Raw genomic sequence first — 22,217 nt, 5'->3', positions numbered from 1 at the left:
CAGCCAGGAAGATATTAATGAGGAAATATCCAGGGACGATTATTTGGCACCAACATTGTCACCTGACATTACCTATCCTGGCTTCAGCAGCTCCTACAAATTCCTACAAAAGCCACGGTACACAAACCTCCAAAATTCCTTGACTATAGTAAATCGTAACAAATTCTAACCCTCACCTAATGCCTGGCGCTACTACAGTTCACCGGTCGGACATTTCAGCGGACTCGGCTGCGGACTGCCTGCGGACTCGAATCAAAACCTAACTTGATGTTCAACTCGACCACCCATAAATCCGTCAATAATGGGCGGATTTTATTCAAATTTGAAATATAAGTAGATAATATCAGTAATTCGTGGACGGAATTTTTTCAGATTTTTTTATCAATCGACTTATATTTCAAATTTGAATGAAGTCCGTTCATTATTGATGGATTTATGGGTGGTCGAGTTGAAAATGAAGTTAGGTTTTCCGTATTAATAAAAAAGTTATCGATGTAAAAATCTGAAAAAATTCCGTCCACAGATAACTGATATTATCTACTTATATTTCAAGTTTGAATAAAATCTGTCCTTTATTGACGGATTTATGAGTGGTCGAGTTGAATATGAAGTTAGGTTTTCCGTATTAATAGAAAAGTTATTGATGTAAAAATCTGAAAAAATTCCGTCCACAAATTACTGATATTATCTACTTATATTTCAAATTTGAATGAAATCCGTCCGATATTGTCGGATTTATGGGTGGTCGAGTTGAACGTCAAGCTAGGTTTTGATTCAAGTCCGCAGGCCAGTCCGCAGCCGAGTCCGCTGAAGTGTCGATTCGGTCTACAGTTCCCACCCTGGCGCATGCTCAACCTACTCACGAATACTATAATAAGATATCAACAGGTGGTGAACTCTGGAAAATTGAGTTTAACATTGTGGATCCCAAAATCTGAAGGATGAATTTGCATTAAACGTAGTAGTATCGAAAATATAGTAGAGGCTGACATCGAATAAGTATTTTCTAAGGTGCCCGAAACTATGAAAACCAATTGTACATGGGAGACTTGCTGAATTAGTAGCTACAGACGCATTTTTTATATACCATGTATTTTACGGCTGAGAAAGGTTTACGAAGAATTTTTCCCTCACGCCGCCATTTCGTTAGTGAGCCCATCGAAAATATATAGTAAAAAAATATCTAAATATATAAAGAAAGAGTGAGCCCATACGAAATATATATTAAAAAGTTCAACTGCGTACGATTCAGCCTCTGGTGCCTCATTGTCACCATTAGTATAGTATTTTCGGCATTGAAAAATAGGCCTGGATAGGCCTGTCGCAGCGTGATCAGATTTGAATGACCCGTAGTCCATACGTTGAAGCTCCGAGTATGAACGCCTTCAAGAACAGACTAGACGAAGCTATGCAGGACTGCAGGAGCAAATGTTCAGTCTTAAAATGCCTAGCAAATTACGGACCAGGCAATAAGTCCAGACGAAGCTATGCAGGAGCATATGTTCAGTCTTAAAATGCCTAGCAAATTACGGACCAGGCAATAAGTCCAGCAGCTATCTCAATCAACCGTCAGCTATGGAAAGATCGGGTTCCAAAGGCCGGATCCCTTGTGAATCAAGTCACGAAAAAATCAAGAATCGGCAACAGGCCATGGGCTTATTTCTTCAGTGCCGACATTTCTATTCTATTCTATTCATACGTTTTGAAGAAGAACCAGGCCAGCCTTGAAGAAGAACCTTGTCTAGCTCTAAGTTTCGCTGGATTATGCCACCTCATAGACTATGTAATCTATACTCGCAAAGCGTTAAGAATATCGCGATCAGTTTATAACTTGCATGCTTGAGTGATAGTAGGTAAAATACTGATATACGTGGAAATGCTACGTAATATATATAAATAATTCTAAATAGGCAGTATTGCTGATTTGCTGATAGGCAGTTTTTGATCAAATATACTGTTGAGGATAATCACTTAGCATAGCTTAATTTTATTCTACTCATTCATCATTCCTAATGCTAGTGAACTCGTGTGGTGGTGCAAAAGTAAAAACAGACAGACGGCGAACTACTGTTTCACTGAATGAAACAGTTACTCAAATTTAGGCTTCCTTTACCATTTTAACCATGAGTCCTTTTTTCATCTCGTGTAAAATCTCTGACGTTACATTCAATACGTGAAAAGAGCATAATTTGAACTACGTTGGTGACTCCTGCCATCATTTCCAACCAACTATAATGTCATGTTATTTGATTTATTTTAAATTTCTTATCTTGTACAATCTTGTTAAAACATTTTAGTGACTCGGCAATCCTTGTCTGAGTTACTTCAGTTCCAATTGTGTCCAACCCTGTAATTACTTTTGCTTTGTTTTTAAAATAAGGTCGTCCTCGGGCATTTGCTTCCGAGATCAAATATACTTTTTATTACCCTGAGACTCATCACTAGATTGGTGACAGCTGCATCTGAACACTTATTTTTAACTTACTTCAATCATAATTGAAATACGCTGTTGTTTGAATTGTTTAAAAGTTCACTAAATGGTAGATTTAAGCTTTATATTTTATAAACTTCCCTCCCATATCATCGTCTGCATGGTAATATAGTCTTCAATACCTTCCTGGTATATTGTAAAATAATCATCAAGATTACTCGTCTTCAACCTGAATTAGGTTATCATTACCTGCTCAGATCTAATGGCGTGAAATCTTAATGGTCTCTAATTCAGTATAATTATCACAGTTGAGTTGTACAAGAAGTACTTGAGTTTAGGGAAAGAAAAAGAAAATTATCCATTATTGCAAGCTATAAAAAGAGCTCCTGGACGAAGAATTTTATCTATGTTCAGCTAAAGAAAATCGCAACACGTTGTCTAAGGTCTTGATAATACATGGAAATAAGGAAAAATAGTCATTAAAAATTTTAAAATTCTATTATCCACTTCAGTGTCTGCACAACACATAAAACAACGCATCACAATGCAGAAAAATAAAAATCTTAACGTTCTTTGACCCGAAAATTGTACAGTGAAACATTTGTCCATAACAAAGAGAACCGATTGAGTTACTTAAAATTTTGCCAAGGTTATGCAGCATTTGCCGTTTAATGTGCAGAACGAATATTTGATGTTGGTAGTCAAACAACGAGTGTGAATTATGAGTAGCATAGGATACGGAAATTGACAAGGGAAAATTCAAAAGCATCGAATAATTATGATTTATAGCAATGTTATCGAAATCGATCAATCGAAAAGTCTTGTCAGCAAGATTTCGTGATAACAGATGACATTCTTCCATTCATCTTATGATCTTCAAGCATATTTTTTTCCAACGAAATTATTGGCAAGCGTCTTTAAATTTTCAAGTTAATTCAATCTAAAAAGTAAAAAATCATTAGTGGGATTTCTTGATTCGAATATTGTCATTGAGTAGCATGAGAAGATTTTATAGGTCAAGAAAAGGTAGTGGTCACGATTCGTGTGACAGAAGAACACATCAATAATTCTGATCTATACCGCACATGGTGGTGCGATCGCAACTGTTACAAGTATGTTTTATGCAAAAAGTTGAAAGAAACATGTGAATCATCGTACCATCGCTTCCAGCATGCTGCACATTCAATAATTTGGCTAAAAACAACCAAGCCGTTCTCATGATTGAGCTGGAACATTTCGGCAAGACTGATGCGACCACGACTAACAACCTAGCTATCAGCAGGTCAGTTTGGCGGTTGCCTGCGTGGAAGGTGGAGTGTGCGACGTGTGTTCCTCACCAAAAATCTTGCGCTCATCGAAAAAAGGCACCGTTTATATTTGTACATCCATCATTCGAACGATTGTGTATGCCATAGTAACACGTAATGCGGACTAATACTTCTCTTTTTATTTCGTAGAAATATCTGCTGAATTTCAACCTTGACTTAGTGGCTTTGTGAATGGCTTTATTCACATCCCCTGATGCCATTTCCATCTGGATAATCTGCCAGATCTGGTCGTTCACATCAAATAATATCGTCAGTGACACCAGGCTAGCCTAAGCCGTATACTTGTGAACAGTGAATGTGCTGATAATACTCAAGAAATAAAGTAGAAAAATAAGGCGACTTGAACGCATGACAGGTAGTGAGCGTTGCAGAACGACTCCCTGCCAATTTGTGCTTATGATTTCCTTGACATTTATTGATGTGCCGCTGGTTAGGTTGTCGTGGCACGGGGTACGAACTGATCTTTCGGTTAGGTACACTCATGTGACATCAGACATCACGATCCTTACCTATGTGATCAATATTGAATCTTAATTAAGTTATGAAGTAAAATTTTCTTGTGACAATTCTTCAAATATAAAATGCAAGGTTTTCTTTGTATGGATTCTGAATACTTTATTTCGGTTTAAAAAAAAGTTTTTTGATTTTGAAATGATAGCGTTATACAATGCGTTCTTAACTTCTTATCATTTACCTTCGAGTTCGACTATCGAAACTAGGTTCATTTTCTATCTACTTTAATTCGGCTTGTTTTCCTCAACGTACATAGTCCTAATCGGAAACAGAGTGCATATATTCAAAAATTTTCCTGAAGTTATTTGTTTTTGTTTCTCCACAGTGACTGTCACACAATAGCTATGTAAATAAATGTTGCTCATGAATGCGTAGGTTCATGTTAGGTTACACCGACGAGTTGAGGGTGGCCGCTGAGCTACGCGTATTATCTTTTTCTATGACGTTTTTCTAGGACTTCTTCGTTCCACGTAGTTTTCACCTGACGCTTCCATACGCCACTGGTACAGTTCTAGTCACCTTTCCCTTTCCGTTCCCTTGCTGCCGTCACATTACCTGCTTTGAAAACTTTTTTATAATAGAACTACCAAACACAACTTTTCCGCCGAACTATTGCATGTACATACGTAGCAACCATAAATAACTTAGCCAGCATTCTTACTTTTCGTAGCTGCTTTATCTTCACATAATTTACTTCCCCTACTTTAACTACTAATACCTTCACAATAGTAGCCGACATCTCTGCTCAACCCTACATCTCTGCTCAACCCTACTTGTACTTTCATACCTACTTGTACTTTCGGCCACCAAAGCTATCTACTTACCGCCAAAATGGACCCAGAGGAAGAAGAGTTTCGCATCAACCACGCAGGCCTTGTAGCCCGGAGCACCGCCGGCCACGCCGCCCGGGGCATGAAAATAAAGGACCAAGACGACATGTGGGTGTCCATTCAGCACCACACCTTCAGGAACTGGGTGAATGTGCAGCTCAGGGAGACGGGTCTTAAAGTTGATGATCTGTCAGAGGATCTTCGTGATGGTGTGGCTCTCGTGACTCTCATAGAAATCCTTCAGAACAGACGTCTTCGTAAGGTTAAACGTGTCATGAACCAGCATCAGGCCCTGGAGAATGTGACGACAGCTCTCAACGCCATCGCTGAGGACGGCATCAAGCTTGTTAACATCGGTGAGTTGTTTTATGGCGTTTAATTTAAGTGAGATTAAGTGAGACGTTTTTTCCTTACCTTTCGGTGCCTTGCCTTTTGGTGTGATGTAAAGTTAATTTTTTTTGTTACTTTCAGTTTTACTTAAAATTTCATTTTTTAAGAATGTTTGCATGCTTTACGTATGGTCTTAATTTATGAAGTCGTGCTTCAATTTTTATCTCGTAATCAATATGTATGAAATGCTTTTTAGAAATGCCAGAGTTTGTTCGCGAATTTAATATAAACTTCTTGCGTAAATTATTTGGCGTAATGACTAACTGTGTCAATGCCGGTAAGTAACTCATCAAAGTAAGCCAACGATCCTAAAAGCTTTGTTGCGATAAGCGATAAAAAGATTCCGAAATTTGCATATTTTTACCGAGACTTCATAGTTATGCCATGTATCGTTGTATCTATATTTGTTTGTTTCGTAACGTTAAAAAAAATTCGGAATTCTAAATATATTTTCTAGAAGAAAATTATTGTCCTGTCCTGTATCAATACTTTTTAAAAGGATAAATTATTTTATTGGTCTAGTTTTTTTTCTGGACGTCCGTCGCTTCCTTTCATAACAGCATTTTCGGAAAAAATAACAATTTGGAGTCGCAGAGCGTAACAAAAGCCCGATTACGAGGTTTTACCCAAATTACTTCTACATGAAATAAACACATTTTTTCTTACTGGCTTGTACCCTACGTTGAATTAATTGGTATGAGCACAGGAACCAAAACTTAAACCATCTGGCTGACCGCTGGAACATGGAATGTCAGCCCCATTTGCACCATCTCCTACACATTCTACAGGGTGAACCAGAATTAACTGACCCTTTTAATTTGTTAATAAATAAAAAACTAACAACGTTATGAAGTTGAAACTTGTTTTATTTAAAAGAAGAACATTTTTATGGTATTATTGTATCCTAGTTTTTAGGATACAATAACTAACTGGGATACAATATTACATACAATATTTTAACTAATACATATTATTAATACATAATAAATATTTTAACTAATACAATAATAAAATATTGTAATAGGATACAATATTTTAACTAGGATACAATATTACCATAAAAATGTTCGTCTTTTAAATAAAACAAGTTTCAACTTCATAACGTTGTTAGTTTTTTATTTATTAACAAATTAAAAGGGTCAGTTAATTCTGGTTCACCCTGTACATATGTTCCCTTCTGAACCTTAGCGTGATAAACCCTCTACGCTCAATTAAAGTTGCGATACCGGTTGGCGGTAGGATTAGCATTAAGAGGAAGTAGAGCGATCTGTGAACGTATTCAGACAAGGATTTATTACGCTCAATTAGCGTTATTTCGGCTGCTTGAACAAAAGTTGTCCAGCAAGTAAAATTAAGGTTAATATATTAATTCACATTTCATGTGTGTGTAAATCATTCATAGTCCGTTCATTGTCAGTTCATAGTCAGATATTGACCTTTAGTAAAATAGTTTTTATGGGCAATATTATTTACCCAATCAACAATTAGTAGTTGGTTTAATTAATTAATAATTTTCCCTTCCCAATATAACAATCATAAAAGTTTCTGCTGTTTATTACGCCAGTTACATCAGACAATACACTATGATAGTAAAGACTGGTTGTGTGTTCACTTAAATCCCGACAATATTGGTCAAAATATACTATTGGTGACCAGTTAACAGTATACAAGAGATTACCAATGATCCGACCATAAATTTTAATTATGTCTATTGATTATCTCCTATGATTATCTCAAAGATGATTATCTCTTATGTGTAATGATCACACGCTCCCTACATCGACTTCTAAGAAAGCTGTTCCAGTATGTCGAGCTGAGGTAAGCAAGTAGTTAAAATAAATACATGAAGTGTAGGCACAACTGTAACGAGCGGTCAGCAAGTTCACTTTTACGACCTATTGCATAAGTAGGTCGGTCTTAACTGCAACATCTGCGCATCTGAAGGAAGGACCAGACTTTTTAATTCCTATCTTGCTTCTTTTTGCGCACGTTTGGCCGAGGCCGGCGTGCGCGTGTCGAACAAAAAATGCAACCCAGCGCTAATGAGCCCTAAAGGTGTTTGTACACGGGGACAGTATATAGTGACGTCCAGTACGACTTTCAAACACTAACCGTTATTATTCACCACGCTATTGGTCTCGTGTATAGGCGCTACTGGCCACGGAAGGTCCCACTAACGGAGGCTGGCACAAAATGAGTGGTTGCTGTTAGTATTTCAAAGTTGTGTACTGGCAGCCACTACTTTAAGCGTGTAAGGGATGCACAATGCGCAGCTTTGGTCATCCAATATGGTAATGTGAACCCTGGAGCTGGTGGCCGCACCGCGCCATGTGTTGGTATCACTCTAGTTAATGGTACCCTCCATGCATTTGTGCCGATCCATGTCAAATACACTCTTGTGTCACACTTTTGTTTACTTTGCAATAATATTCTTGCGTCAGCTTCCGTTAATATATAACGACTGATGATTAATGGAGCGTCTTCGGTAAGATGGGCGAACATTCAATTGATTCTTACTGCTTACGGCGATGATGGTTTCCTTGATCTTGCAAACATGCATGAAAGAACTTGAGGCTCTTGTCTGTTTATGTTCATTAATCACACACAGAAATAGAATTATTTACTGCGAATTAGGCGTAAAATTGTGCTTATAGTTCAGTGTTCTGCGTTTTTAAGGACAGGTGGAGTTTATTGGATTTGTATTCCCCAGGCGAGTCCTGCCACGTGAGGCGCTGAAAGCGAAAGTTTAATCGACAGTTGCGGCAGAAGTGGAGGTGGCGAAACTGCTTGGTTATTCTTCAACTTAGTTTTGCGGGTTGTTAACTAAAATTGTATTGCCAAAATGTTGGTGAAATAGTGACCACTATTAGGTTTTTGATCATGCGAGTTAAGGATCTTAATCAATGCAGCAAGTAATATGTGCAACTTAACGAATTGAGCACCGATTTGAATTGAAAAAAAATTCCTTTGGTCTTCCTCCTTGAAAAAGCGAGGATGGCGTACTAACATCCAATAGCGTGCAAAAATTTGTATATAGAGTTAAAAAAAATAATTTTAAATGATTTGGCGGAGCACAAAATGGTTGCGAAGATCCATGCAATTAAGCTTAGAAACAACGTAAAACGGCTCTGAGAGGAGCACAAGATTAGTTCCTTATTCTATCTGCCATTACTGCGCTTATCTTATAAGCGTAATTGTGAACATAGTTTAACATTAGTAAAATAGTGTCATTTAACGGAGGCATTTGTTTAGCTTTATTGAATATATATCTGTATTTCTTTCTTTCCCTCGTATGGAAAATCTTGGATGCGTCGAAATTTGATGGACAGAAATTATCGTCGGCTTTACTAAAATTCTTTCACGCAAAAATAATCGCACTGAATTAAATCACATCCTAGAACATCAGCATGCAACGTTTTTTCTATCTTGTACAATTGGAAATAATTGAACTGATAGGTGACATATTCTGCTGCATAAAAACAGACGTTTCATGAAGGAGTTAACTGATGTCTTGTCTACCTTCTGAAACGTACCACATCGAAACCAAATAATTTCCATTGGATCGGCATTGAATGTTTATTATAATCACGTTAACAATAAAAAATATAACTCAGAACTCACTGCAGTGAGTGACAGAGAGCGCATTTTCTCGTCGACGAAAACGTCACGGACGGACAGACGGACATGACGGACGGACATGACGAGCACAATAGTGCATTTTTCCATAAGTGAGAAAATGCGCTAAAAGGACTGTTAACGTAAAAAAGATTGTTGGTAAAAAGTAACTTAAAAAAGATTGTTGGTAAAAAGTAATAAGGATCAGGACATGCGAGATTATATATGCGGATGCAAGCAAGGAACCGGTCAAGCGTCACGGAAGTGCCCATGTCTACGGGGCATGTATAGTGTATACCCGCGCCGCGTCGCGCCGTTGTGGCCTCGGAGGTCACACGAGTTTTTTGAAGCCTTTCTCCGGTGACCGCGGTTACTGGCACGCAGCAGCTGGACAGATGCTTTACGTCTCAGTCAAAAGGGGCCGGTATGCTGAATGTGAATGGGGGTTTGAGTTGAAAAAGTCATTAAAAGGAAAATGGGATTTGAACATAGAAAGAACTTTAGTCCAGATACGGGGATTGGGCCTTAAGGAAAATATTTTAAGGAAATATTGAGGAAAATAGAAAAAATTTCATGGCTACATTCATTTGTATGATATGTCTGTGTCCGAGAAGTTCACCGACAGAGGGTGAGATTTAGTACGATAATTAGATAGAGAAGATGCTTCATGCTGACAACTGTGCATGAAGAAACATGAAAGTTTCAGATTCGTCGTGAGCTTTCAGACGGTTTTAGTAGCGACAATCGCCAGTGAAATGTCCTTCGTAAAGCCTGCAGTTCCGCGAAAAATTCACAACGCACCGCAATTTTCTGTGATCATCGGGACAATAATGAAAAAATCGTCAGAAGTTCAGAACGTCAGAGTAGAGTATTTTTGTTGCAAAAAATAACTTAATAAGTAACTTCTTTGGAAACGGGAGAACCGCAATGGATAAGAACCACAATGCAGTAACTTTGTTGTAGCAGATGCCGGTATCTGAGGTACACCGGAGACGAGTATATATATTTTAAGCCAATTTTCTTCGATGCAGTACGTTTACCCTTTCGTAAAAGAGACATCATTTCATCTCATTAAACGAAGTGCAGCATATTTGGTACAGATGGGACGAGTATCTTTGGTGGAACACATGGCAGTAACTTTGGCACAAACGACATTTGTATGTACAATAAAGCAGATGTCTGCAGTAACATTGATACTGCAGAGGCTATTGTTGGTACAGAATAGGCAAATATCTCTGGCACAGCAGATATCGATATCTTCGGTACTTCAGGAAATATATTCATCTTATAAAAGAATTACAGTCCATGCATCGAATAGAAGCAAATTTCATGGCTACAGCCATTTGAAGGTGCTTCCTCCAAATTTACAATTCTTATAGGGATTTCTTTGTGTAGTTTGTTTACGGCTCTTGAATATAGAACTGAAGAAGTCCTCGTTCTTTATTTACGCATCTATTGGTTATATTTAAATTAATCGAATGCCGAATATATATATATTGAAAAAAATATTATGAACTTGCATACTCGTTTATACCTCAACAATTAGCATTAGATGGCAGAACTTTCTTGATGAAACACATATACGTACGTGAGCAGAGAACTTTGAAAATTGAAATATAATGCGTTCTTTGGTCACGTACGTATTTCTACTTCAATAATTGTATAATAAATAGTCATCTTTCTATATGTATACAATGCATTTATTAATTTACATTAATCGAATGCAGCAAATGTATTTTTGAAATTTATAATCATATTACAAGCTTGTTCGTACCTCAGTTATTGAATATTTTTAATCATCCCATGATGCATGGAAGAATAGAACCTGATTTGGTCTATAACGTAGAGGTGCGACCTATTACCCACATCCATGCCCGTTTATGCCTCAATTATTGAATATTTTAATTATCATGTGATGCACCGAAGAATAGAACCTGATTTGGTAGAGGTGCGACCTATTACCCACATCTCTTTGACCCTGCAAGTGCACAGCTGGGCCGCGAGAGTGAAAGGGGTTCTGCGTTCGAGGCTCGGAATTTCTTACAAGTTTCTTTCTGTTGGGTCCACACTTCCTGATACTCGGCGCACCTGTGACCTGCTGGCCGGTTTGTTGTTATACAGTTCGCATACTACATGGGTAGGCTGTCACTGAGTGTTTTGGATCGTTATAATTGTTGGAATTTGCATTATAAAGATTATTCTAGAGGTAGATTCCTCATTTGAACCGGTTTGTTGTTATAGAGTTCGCATACTACATGGGGTAGGCTGTCACTGAGTTTTTTGGTTCGTTACAATTGTTGGAATTTTGTATTAAAAAGATTATTCTAGAGGTATATTTCTCATTAGATGCTCCAGCGGCTGTTACCTGCTGACCGGTATGTTGTTTTACAGTTCGCATACTACATGGTAGGCTGTCACTGAGTGTTTTGGTTCGTTACAATTGTTGGAATTTTGCATTATAAAGATTATTCTAGAGGTTACTTTCTCATTAGATGCTCCAGCGGCTGTTATACCTGCTGACCGGTTTGTTGTTTTACAGTTCGCATACTACATGGGTAGGCTGTCACTGAGTGTTTTGGTTCGTTACAATTGTTGTAATTTTGTATTAACAAGATTATTCTAGAGGTAGATTTCTCATTTGATACTCGCTGCACCTGTGACCTGCTGGCCGGTTTGTTGTTTTACAGTTCGCATACTACACATGGGTAGGCTGTCACTGAGTTTTGGTTCGTTATAAATGTTGGAATTTTGTATTTGAAAGATTATTCTGAAGGTAGATTCCTCATTTGATGCTCCATTGCCGGCGTATTTTGCCTACGACTCTATAGATTCTTACGCTTGACTTAGGATCTAGTGCACGAGCTTCTGGATTCTTCTAGCACACTTTAAGATATGACCTTGCACTCGTTGCATGCATCGGCTGCCAGTGTCTCTGGACCTACTGATAGTTCTTATTCTACTAGAGAACATGACAACTATCACTGACGATAAACAATTATGAAGATTTATCTAGGATGCAAAGCAACTGATAGTTCTTACTTTACTAGAGAACATGACAACTATCACTGGCAATAAACAATTTTGAAGATATACCTAGGATGTAAAGCATTTCATCCTACAGAGATGCATGCCTTATTAAATGGACGCAACTATATAGTTTAACTGCATGAGCGCTTGTCCACAGCGTTGAGGGGTGCTCACTTCTGGGCCTATACTTTCAAAAAAGTTAAGAGAGCGTAAGTGCATCGGCCAATCATTGACGCCTTTCAAGCAAAATCCACCAATCATAGACAAGAAAATAGAGCGTAAGTACTTATGTTCACTTAGCGAGTTTTGAAAGTATGGCACCTGGGCAGAAGCGTGACAACTCGATGACCACGCTTGTCAGCGCCATTAATGCCTCCACCGTCGGTACGAGAGGAATATATGGTCGGGACATACGTGGTTAAGGACATGAAGAATGTATGGCCGGGACGTACGTGGTTAAGGACATGAAGAATGTATGGTCGGAACGTCCGTGGTTAAGGACATGAAGAATGTATGGTCGGAACTACGTGGTTAAGGACATGAAGAATGTATGGTCGGAACTACGTTGTTAAGGACATGAAGAATGTATGGTTGGGATGTACGTTGTTAAGGACATGAAGAATGTATGGTCGGAACTACGTGGTTAAGGACATGAAGAATGTATGGCCGGGACGTACGTGGTTAAGGACATGAAGAATGTATGGCCGGGACGTCCATGGTTAAGGATATGAAGAATGTATGGTCGGAACTACGTGGTTAAGGACATGAAGAATGTATGGTCGGAACGTCCGTGGTTAAGGACATGAAGAATGTATGGTCGGGACGTAGTTAGGGGCGTGAGGAAAATATGGTCGGGACACGTGGTTAGGGTGACTTAAATGTCATGTTATCCACTTGAATGGTTAGTGCAAGAAACGATATAGCGACTGCGGGGCTAATGGCTTTTGATTTTTGGAGCTTTCAGTTATCTTCTAATCAGTCCCAGTTTTTATTTCGTTGAATATTCAAGTGTAATTATTTTGTTTGTTTGAGCGTCCACATGAATGAGAAGGTCTAGGTGTCCATTTATAGTTGACTTTGATCTTTAAACTGGATTGTCTCATCTATAATGCCAAAGTATTATTATTAGTACCTATTATTAAATTATTATTATTTAAATTATTATCATTAAATTATTATGAATTATTAAATTATTATGCTCATGCGCTCTTATATTAGCATCTGATAATATATTCTTACATAATCATTACGTCCATTCCTAATAATATTCTGGCATTTATTGTCAATTAAGCTGTCACGAAGCGGTCAGCGTTAACAATTATATATGCCCGAAGTCAGGACGTATTTTTTGATAAGATGTAATAGGAAATAAAACTGAGATATGATCGCAGCATTTTTCTTATTCGACTTAAAAAGGAACTTAGCAGTGGACAACCGCGTGTTAGCTTGCGGTGCCTGAGCTGAGATGAGAACTTGGATTGACGGAAAGTAGTTATTTTTTCTCGGCAATATAATAAAATAAAATTATTTGAAATTCTGAACAACATGTGCCTAACGAAGGTAATCGCAAGAAGACCTAAGCTACGTGTTTTAACTCGAGAATTTTTCCGAGAAACAAGGGTTTTACGAAGATGGAGTTGGTTTGGAGCAAAACGTTGCGATGGCCGGGAATCGAACCCGGGTCAACTGCTTGGAAGGCAGCTATGCTCACCACTATACCACCATCGCATACTGTCCAAGTGACAGTTTCATGTCAATATTCAACTCAATTACTGAACCTTTTTAAAAACTAGAGTTTTAGCTTTATATTCAACGGAAGCTATAACAAGGCTTATTAATATTATTACAGGATATTCTTGATTATTTGTAATTCATTCTCGCTGTACTGAAATACTTTTCCCAAACCAATTGCTTCAAAATGATTAGATCTTTGGTAACGTTTAAAAATTATGAAAGAAAAAATTAATTATAACGAATCATTCAAATTTAAAAGAGAATTTATTCATTCCAAGCATTCTTTTGATAATAATATTAAATATTTCTTTAAAAATTTTCATATAATTATTCTTTATTCACTCGATGTTCCTGATGCACCGCCCCATATGTTATCAAAGCTAACTTTTTGGTTAGCTGTGCCCACCACTGGGTGTGAGGTATGAAGAATTTCCAAGAAGGCATTTCTAGATTTCAGAGAGTATTTATTTGGAATATATGGTTTAATTATAGCATCCAGTTCTTTAGAAGTTTTATATACTGGAGAAGTAGGTAATTTACAAAATTATAGGCCTTAGGGGGCTGTCTTATATAGTGCCGCAGCTTGCGCTCCAGTTGCTAGAGTTTAATTAAGCATCCCGGGTGTGAGGAGCTTCATGCTAACAATTTATAAAACAATCTAAATTTATAAATAAACACAAATTGACTCAGCCTTAATAATTTTAGTCCGAGCTCTTGAACTGTTCTTTGCTAAGGAGCATCTCGACAAACAGCTGTAACAATCAATTTCTATCGACGTGTGTCTGTCATTTTTATCGTATGGTTTGGATATGTTGAACCTTCTTATAGAAGTAAATCTTTCGTACACATTTTGCGCGGAGAATAAAGTTTTATTCACGGTTAAACCTTCGATAAATCACTTATTTACTAGTCGAGGTACGTTGGTTTGCTGCCAACGACGAAATCAACACTGCTGATGAAGATGATATTCAACTGATGAAATCCAACAGATGATATCCAACAGATGCTATCCAACAGATGATATCCAACAGATGATATCCAACAGATGATATCCAACAGATGATATCCAACAAACGATATCCAACAGATGATATCCAACAGATGATATCCTAAAGATGATATCCAACAGACGATATCCAACAGACGATATCCAACAGACGATATCCAACAGGTTTTTCTTTGTGATGCACAGCTCGTTCATTCCCAGGCGACATAAAAACACTTCATTATTTTGGCAATAAAACGACAAATTATTATAGATATTATATACGTATATATAAATATAATTTATTATATATTATATAAATTACATATGACTATTGTTATATATTTTTTTACTCGCCTTAAAGCAATAACTGTTTAAAATGGCTCAAGTTACTGCAATAAATGTGATTCTATACACGTGCGTGCGCAGTTGACGCTCCGCCTGCTTAAATTAACTGCGTAAGGCGCGCGTTAGGCGCTCGCGTGCACTGATGGCGCCTGTGCGCCTTAACAGGCGCTCACTTATTACGCCCCCTCCTCCTTGCCCCCCGCAGTTATGCACTGCACAGGATAGATCCCTTGCCCCCCAAATCTCATCTCCACTGGATCTATTATCCAGTGGAGTATCCAGTGGCATTATTTATTCTCGGCAAAGTGTTCAGGCAAGCAAATGACGTTGAAATAATATTAAATCAACGATTTTTCAGCCCAAAAAACGTTTATTTCAACGTTTTTTCAATGTATTTTTTCAACGTTCAAAAAAAACGTTTATTTCAACGTTTTTTCAAGGTATTTTTTCAACGTTCACAAAGAACTTTTATTTTCAACGTTTATTTAACGTGAGATGTGAGGAAAAGGTTGCAGTTACTGCCATTTAAAGGGTCCCATGCACGCAGGCCACTTCGCTACAACATTCTGGTGTGTGACTCAGCGGCGGGTTGCCCTGTAGGGGTGCAGCCCGATGACGTCATCCCGGGGTGCGTGGTGCTGGTGATGTATGTGATGGTGATGTGATGGTGATGTATGTGCTGGTGATGTATGTGCTGGTGGTGTGTGTGCTGGTGATGTATGTGATGGTGATGTATGTGCTGGTGATGTATGTGCTGGTGATGTATGTGTTGGTGATGTATGTGCTGGTGATGTTTGTGCTGGTGATGTTTGTGCTGGTGATGTATGTGCTGGTGTTGTATGTGCTGGTGATGTATGTGCTGGTGATGTATGTGCTGGTGATGTATGTGCTGGTGATGTATGTGCTGGTGATGTATGTGCTGGTGATGTATATGCTGGTGATGTATGTGCTGCTGTGGCTCTTAAAAATAAACTTGTTACGTTCGAAGTTAGAAATACTAAATATTTTTCTTTAGTTTCGACATTAGATTTATATCCATGGAATAAATTACGAAAATCTAATTTAGTTACTCGTTTATACTTCGAGTTATTGAATATCTTCTCCAATCGCGTACCTACTGCATCAAATATTGATCCAAAACGCAAATATTAAATATTAATCATAAAGGACCTTAAAATAAATATAAAATAAATATAAAATAAATGAAAATAAAATAAAGGACCTTTGATTTTTTTGTGTTCATCCTAGCCGCGGCCGCCGCAAGCCTCTCATGTCCTAAGCATTGTTGACTTTACTTAGCTATTATCAAATTACTTAAGAACAACATTTATAACAACATACGGTACTCATCCTGAATCGAAGAATCGTGTGTACTAGGTGCTGATCGAGTTGAAAACATCTTATCTTAAGTTTCTTAAGATACTTAAATACTCATTATCTTGAGTGCTCAGTATCTTAGGATACTTAAGTACTCAGTATCTTGAGATATTTAAGTACTCACTATCTTAAATACTTAGTATCTTAATATATTTTAAAGTACTCTGTATCGTGAGTATACTCAGTATCTTAAGTACTCAGTATCTTAAGATATTTAAGCACTCAATATTTTAAGGTACTGGTACTTAAGTACTCAATATTTTATGATACTGAGTAAATATACCCACTCACCTTAAAGCAGTAAATTGTGAACTTTTCAATCAAGCAAGACGCCACTGCGAATTAAAGGCCGAACAGATCCGTTCAGGCATTATAAGCAGTAGTTATTGTCTCCGTAGGAATATCATTGAATGCAACCAAGCATTATAAGCAGTAGTTATTGTCTCCGTAGGAATAGCATTGAATGCAACCAAGCATTATAAGCAGTAGTTATTGTCTCCGTAGGAATAGCATTGAATGCAACCAAGCATTATAAGCAGTAGTTATTGTCTCCGTAGGAATAGCATTGAATGCAACCAAGCATTATAAGCAGTAGTTATTGTCTCCGTAGGAATAGCATTGAATGCAACCAAGCATTATAAGCAGTAGTTATTGTCTCCGTAGGAATAGCATTGAATGCAACCAAGCATTATAAGCAGTAGTTATTGTCTCCGTAGGAATAGCATTGAATGCAACCAGGCATTATAAGCAGGAGTTATTGTCTCCGTAGGAATAGCATTGAATGCAACCAAGCATTATCAGCAGTAGTTATTGTCTCCGTACGAATAGCATCGAATGCAACCAGGTAGTTATTGTCTCCGTAGGAATAGCATTGAATGCAACCAAAACAATCAGACGTCTAGACTAGGCGTGTCGCTCACGATGTGCACGCATACAGCCTTTGTTCCTGAGCTGGGATGAGAATAAGCAAGCGTGTTTACGCTCAACTAACTCATGATTAGTGATTAGTCTTATAACTACAGCTGGGATAATGCACGCATATTCAGCAATGATTAACGACCATTCAATAAGTAATGATCACTGACGATCATTCTTGATCATGCATCAAACGCATATTTAGCAATGATTAACAACCATCCAATAAGTAATGATCACTGACGATCATTCTTGATCATGCATCAAACGCATATTCAGCAATGATTAACGACCATTCAATCAATAATGATCACTGACGATCATTCTTGATCATGCATCAAACGCATATTCAGCAATGATTAACGACCATTCAATCAATAATGATCACTGACGATCATTCTTGATCATGCATCAAACGCATATTCAGCAATGATTAACGACCATTCAGTCAATAATGATCACTGACGATCATTCTTGATCATGCATCAAACGCATATTCAGCAATGATTAACGACCATTCAATCAATAATGATCACTGACGATCATTCTTGATCATGCATCAAACGCATATTCAGCAATGATTAACGACCATTCAGTCAATAATGATCACTGACGATCATTCTTGATCATGCATCAAACGCATATTCAGCAATGATTAACGACCATTCAATCAATGATGATCACTGACGATCATTCTTGATCATCAAGCAACACACAACCACAATGCAGCAAATACTAATCTCTTCAACGTGCAAATTTTGGTGCAAAGTCCGCAATCTATTTATGGAAATGATTAAACGCAAATGTTATTTAAAGTTGACTTTCACAAATGAATTCTTCATCAAATTCTTGGTGATCACATAAATTCTCGCAGACATTGTGCCTTATCTCGGACTATCAAATCAAAATGTTTTATGTCCATTATTGGTAGGAGCTTTACCTATATACAATACGGTAGTATAAACTAACAGTGTAATAGTATAACTTGAACACATATTATGTAACTTGAACACATAGTATGCAACTTGAACACATAGTATGTAACTTGAACACATAGTATGTAACTTGAACACATATTATGAACAAGTACGTACATAAAATTTCTATACCAACCTAATCTGAGCTGCCTAGAGCGCTGCTGTTCACTTCGTTGCAGGGGCGTTGCCGTGAAGGCCGTCTTGCCTTCTGCGTCAACTAGCGTAAACCTAACTAGCATCATGCCTAACTAGCGTAGTGCGTAACTAGCGTAGTGCCTAATTAGCGTAGTGCCTAACTAGCATCGTGTCTAACTAGCATCGTGCATAACTAGCGTCGTGCCTAACTCTCATCGTGCCTAACTAGCATCGTGCCTAACTAGCATCGTGCCTAACTAGCGTAGTGCCTAACTAGCGTCATGCCTAACTAGCGTCGTGTCTAATTAGCATAAAATTAACTAGCATCATGCCTAACTAGCGTCGTTCCTAACTAGCATAAACCTAACTGGCGTCGTGCCTAACTAGCATCATGCCTAACTAGCGTCATGCCTAACTAGCATCGTGCCTAACTAGCATCACACCTAACTAGCATCACACCTAACTAGCATCACACCTAACTAGCGTCGTGCCTAACTAGCATCGTGCCTAACTAGCGTCGTGCCTAACTAGCATCAAAACGATGTTCATAGCATGCGTGAACATCCATTAACTTTGTTGGGATGAAATCTTTAATAAAATTTCACTTTATTAAATTTTCACTTGTGAACTCACATCACATGCAAAAAAATATTTACAAAAAACTGGGTGGTCGTATAGCCATTTCCGCCACTGCATTATGAAAATTTTTGAAAACTCGAGCTTCACAATATGTACGAAACTTCCGAGTGTTGAATGCCATAAATGAATAATACATGCATGAGATATTGAATGATGTATGAATGAATGATTTCGGTATAAGTGGTGTTTGAACTAATATAAATGAACAAATGATGTATGAATGATCAAATTTCAGGTCAGTTTACAGCTTAATGTGCACTTAATGCATGTCTAAGCATGAGAGTAACATAATTACATGATAACATAAGCATGTTATGTTATGTTATGATGTTATGTTATGTCATGCTATGCTTATGTTACATAGTAACATGAGCATGAGAGTAATGTTTGAACAAAATTACATGAATGTAACGTAAAGTTATAATGTTATGTTATGTCATGCTTACGTTACATAATAACATGAGCATGAGAGTAATGTTTGAACATAATGACATGAATGTAACGTAAAGTTATAATGTTATGTTATGTCATGCTTACGTTACGTAATAACATTAGCATGAGAGTAACATAATTGAACAAATTTACATTAATGTAACGTTACGATATAATGTCCATCAGTTGTGTGGGGGCGGCAAGGTCATGGAGCTGGTCCAGCCTAACCTAGTTTGGTGGTTCCTTCCAATATACTCATATGTAATCCTGTTCTAATTTATTAATCATATCTTACTTCAAATGTACTTAATTTTTTACAATATTAAAGGGGAAAAAATATACTCATATGTAATCCTGTTCTAATTTCTTAATTATATCATAACTTCAAATGTACTTAGCTTTTTACAATATTAAAGAGGAAAAAAAGAAATAATCGTGTTAAGTTCACGGTTATATCGACGTACGAGTTGAAGTCAACAAATGAGAGTTCAATAGAATTTTACACACGTTGTCCATATACGCAGTGGGTGTGTAGCAGGTATACGTCATGTGTGCGTGGGTGATATAGACGTGTACGTGTGTGATGTACTCTGGGATACGCACATACCTACAACACGCACACAACACGCACACACCTGCAACACGCACACACCTAAAACACACACTCACAACACGCACATACCTACAACACGCACACACCCACAACACGCACACGCACTCACCGCCTACACGCGCGTAGCTGCCATACGCTTCGCCTACACGCGCAGCCTGCGTCGCCCAGCGTCCTGCGGCGCTAATAAGTGGGACTAGTGACTAGTGACGACTAGTGACGACTAGTGATGACTAGTGACGTCTAGTGACGACTAGTGATGACTAGTGACGTCTAGTGACGACTAGTGATGACTAGTGATGACTAGTGGAGACTAGTGATGACTAGTGATGACTAGTGATGACTAGTGACGACTGGTGACGACTAGTGACGACTAGTGACGATTAGTGACGACTAGTGACGACTAGTGACGATTAGTGACGACTAGTGACGATTAGTGACGACTAGTGACGATTAGTGACGACTAGTGACGACTTGTGACGACCAGTGACGACTAGTGACGACTGGTGACGACTAGTGACGATTAGTTACGATTAGTGACGATTAGTGACGACTAGTGACGACTAGTGACGACTAGTGACGACTAATGACGATTAGTGACGACTAGTGACGACCAGTGACGACTAGTGACGAATGGTGACGATTAGTGACGACTAGTGACGACTAGTGACGACTAGTGACGACTGGTGACGACTAGTGACGACTGGTGACGATTAGTGACGACTAGTGACGACTGGTGACGACTAGTGGCGATTAGTGACGACTAGTGACGATTAGTGACGACTAATGACGACTAGTGACGACTAGTGGCGACTAGTGGAGACTAGTGACGACTAGTAACGACTGGTGACGACTAGTGACGATTAGTGACGATTAGTGACGACTAGTGACGACTAGTGACGACTAGTGACGATTAGTGACGACCAGTGACGACTAGGTACGACTAGTGACGACTAGTGACGACTAGTGGCGACTAGTGGAGACTAGTGATGACTAGTGACGACTAGTGGCGACTAGTGGAGACTAATAAGGATTAGTGACGAATAGTGACGACTAGTGACGATTAGTGACAACTAGTGACGACTATTAACGACTAGTGACCACTAATGACGACTAGTGAAGACTAGTGACGACAAGTGACGACTAGTGAAGACCAGAGAGCCGACGACTAATGACGACTAGTGATGACTAGTGACGACTGGTGACGACTAGTGACGACTAGTGACGACTAGTTGCGACAACCAAGATTGTATATTCAATAACTTGCTGCATGTATGAGCTCAGCGATGCCATTGGATGGTGATTGGTCGCCAGCTGTACGAAGTCTCACCGTTTATTTTGGTCAAGGAAAATTTTAGATTGCTATTTTTCGAGTAAAATTTCGCTCTCTTTCTTGTAGCATCAATGGCATACTATGTTTACCCATTATAATTGCAGTCCATAATAGAAGGTAAATAATTAATTTAAGAATAAATATGTATAATGTATGAATTTCAGCTAGGTTTCTTTATTCAGATGATCAACGTAATTACTGTTAAGAATATTTAAAGTTTCAACGCCTCATACTTCTACCCATTTTGGGGGGAGAAGGTAAGGGGAGGGCATGCAAGAGGGGGGGGGGCTGCCTAACCTCCTCCTAATTACAGGAAGTCTTGAAAACAACGAGAATGTGTGTAAAAAATGGAACAAGCAGCCATCTTTGTTGCTTGAGTGTTGCAACACATGCAGCTGTACAGGCACAGGCAGTCTGTGCTGCAACACAGGCAGCTGTACAGGCACAGGCAGCTGTACAGGCACAGGCAGTCTGTGCTGCCTGTCTCTTATACACATCTAGATGTGTATAAGAGACAGCATCATAGCCTGCTAAGAGTCTCACCTCTATTTCATCATAGCCTGCTAAGAGTCTAACCTCCGTTTCATCATAGCCTGCT

At 38.3% G+C, this 22,217-nt stretch overlaps 1 protein-coding gene and 1 non-coding gene across 2 annotated transcripts in view; one reads left to right on the top strand and one right to left on the bottom strand.

The window, feature by feature from the left end:
• The first annotated feature begins 4,599 nt into the window (after positions 1-4,599).
• The window catches only part of LOC108678538, a 72,983-nt gene continuing 55,365 nt past the window's right edge, over positions 4,600-22,217 (top strand). Inside the window, exon 1 of the mRNA XM_047879775.1 lies at positions 4,600-5,458. Coding sequence (XP_047735731.1) covers positions 5,104-5,458 — 355 coding nt within the window. The 5' untranslated portion in view covers positions 4,600-5,103. The remainder of the gene's footprint in view (positions 5,459-22,217) is intronic.
• On the bottom strand, positions 13,791-13,862 carry Trnag-ucc. Its single transcript has one exon. It is a non-coding gene; the product is annotated as a tRNA-Gly (tRNA).

Source organism: Hyalella azteca, unplaced genomic scaffold, assembly GCF_000764305.2.
Source record: "Hyalella azteca isolate HAZT.00-mixed unplaced genomic scaffold, Hazt_2.0.2 contig3812, whole genome shotgun sequence".
NCBI lineage: Eukaryota > Metazoa > Arthropoda > Malacostraca > Amphipoda > Hyalellidae > Hyalella > Hyalella azteca.
Note: the sequence above shows the minus strand (reverse complement) of the source record. Positions and strands in the feature narration are given on the sequence as shown.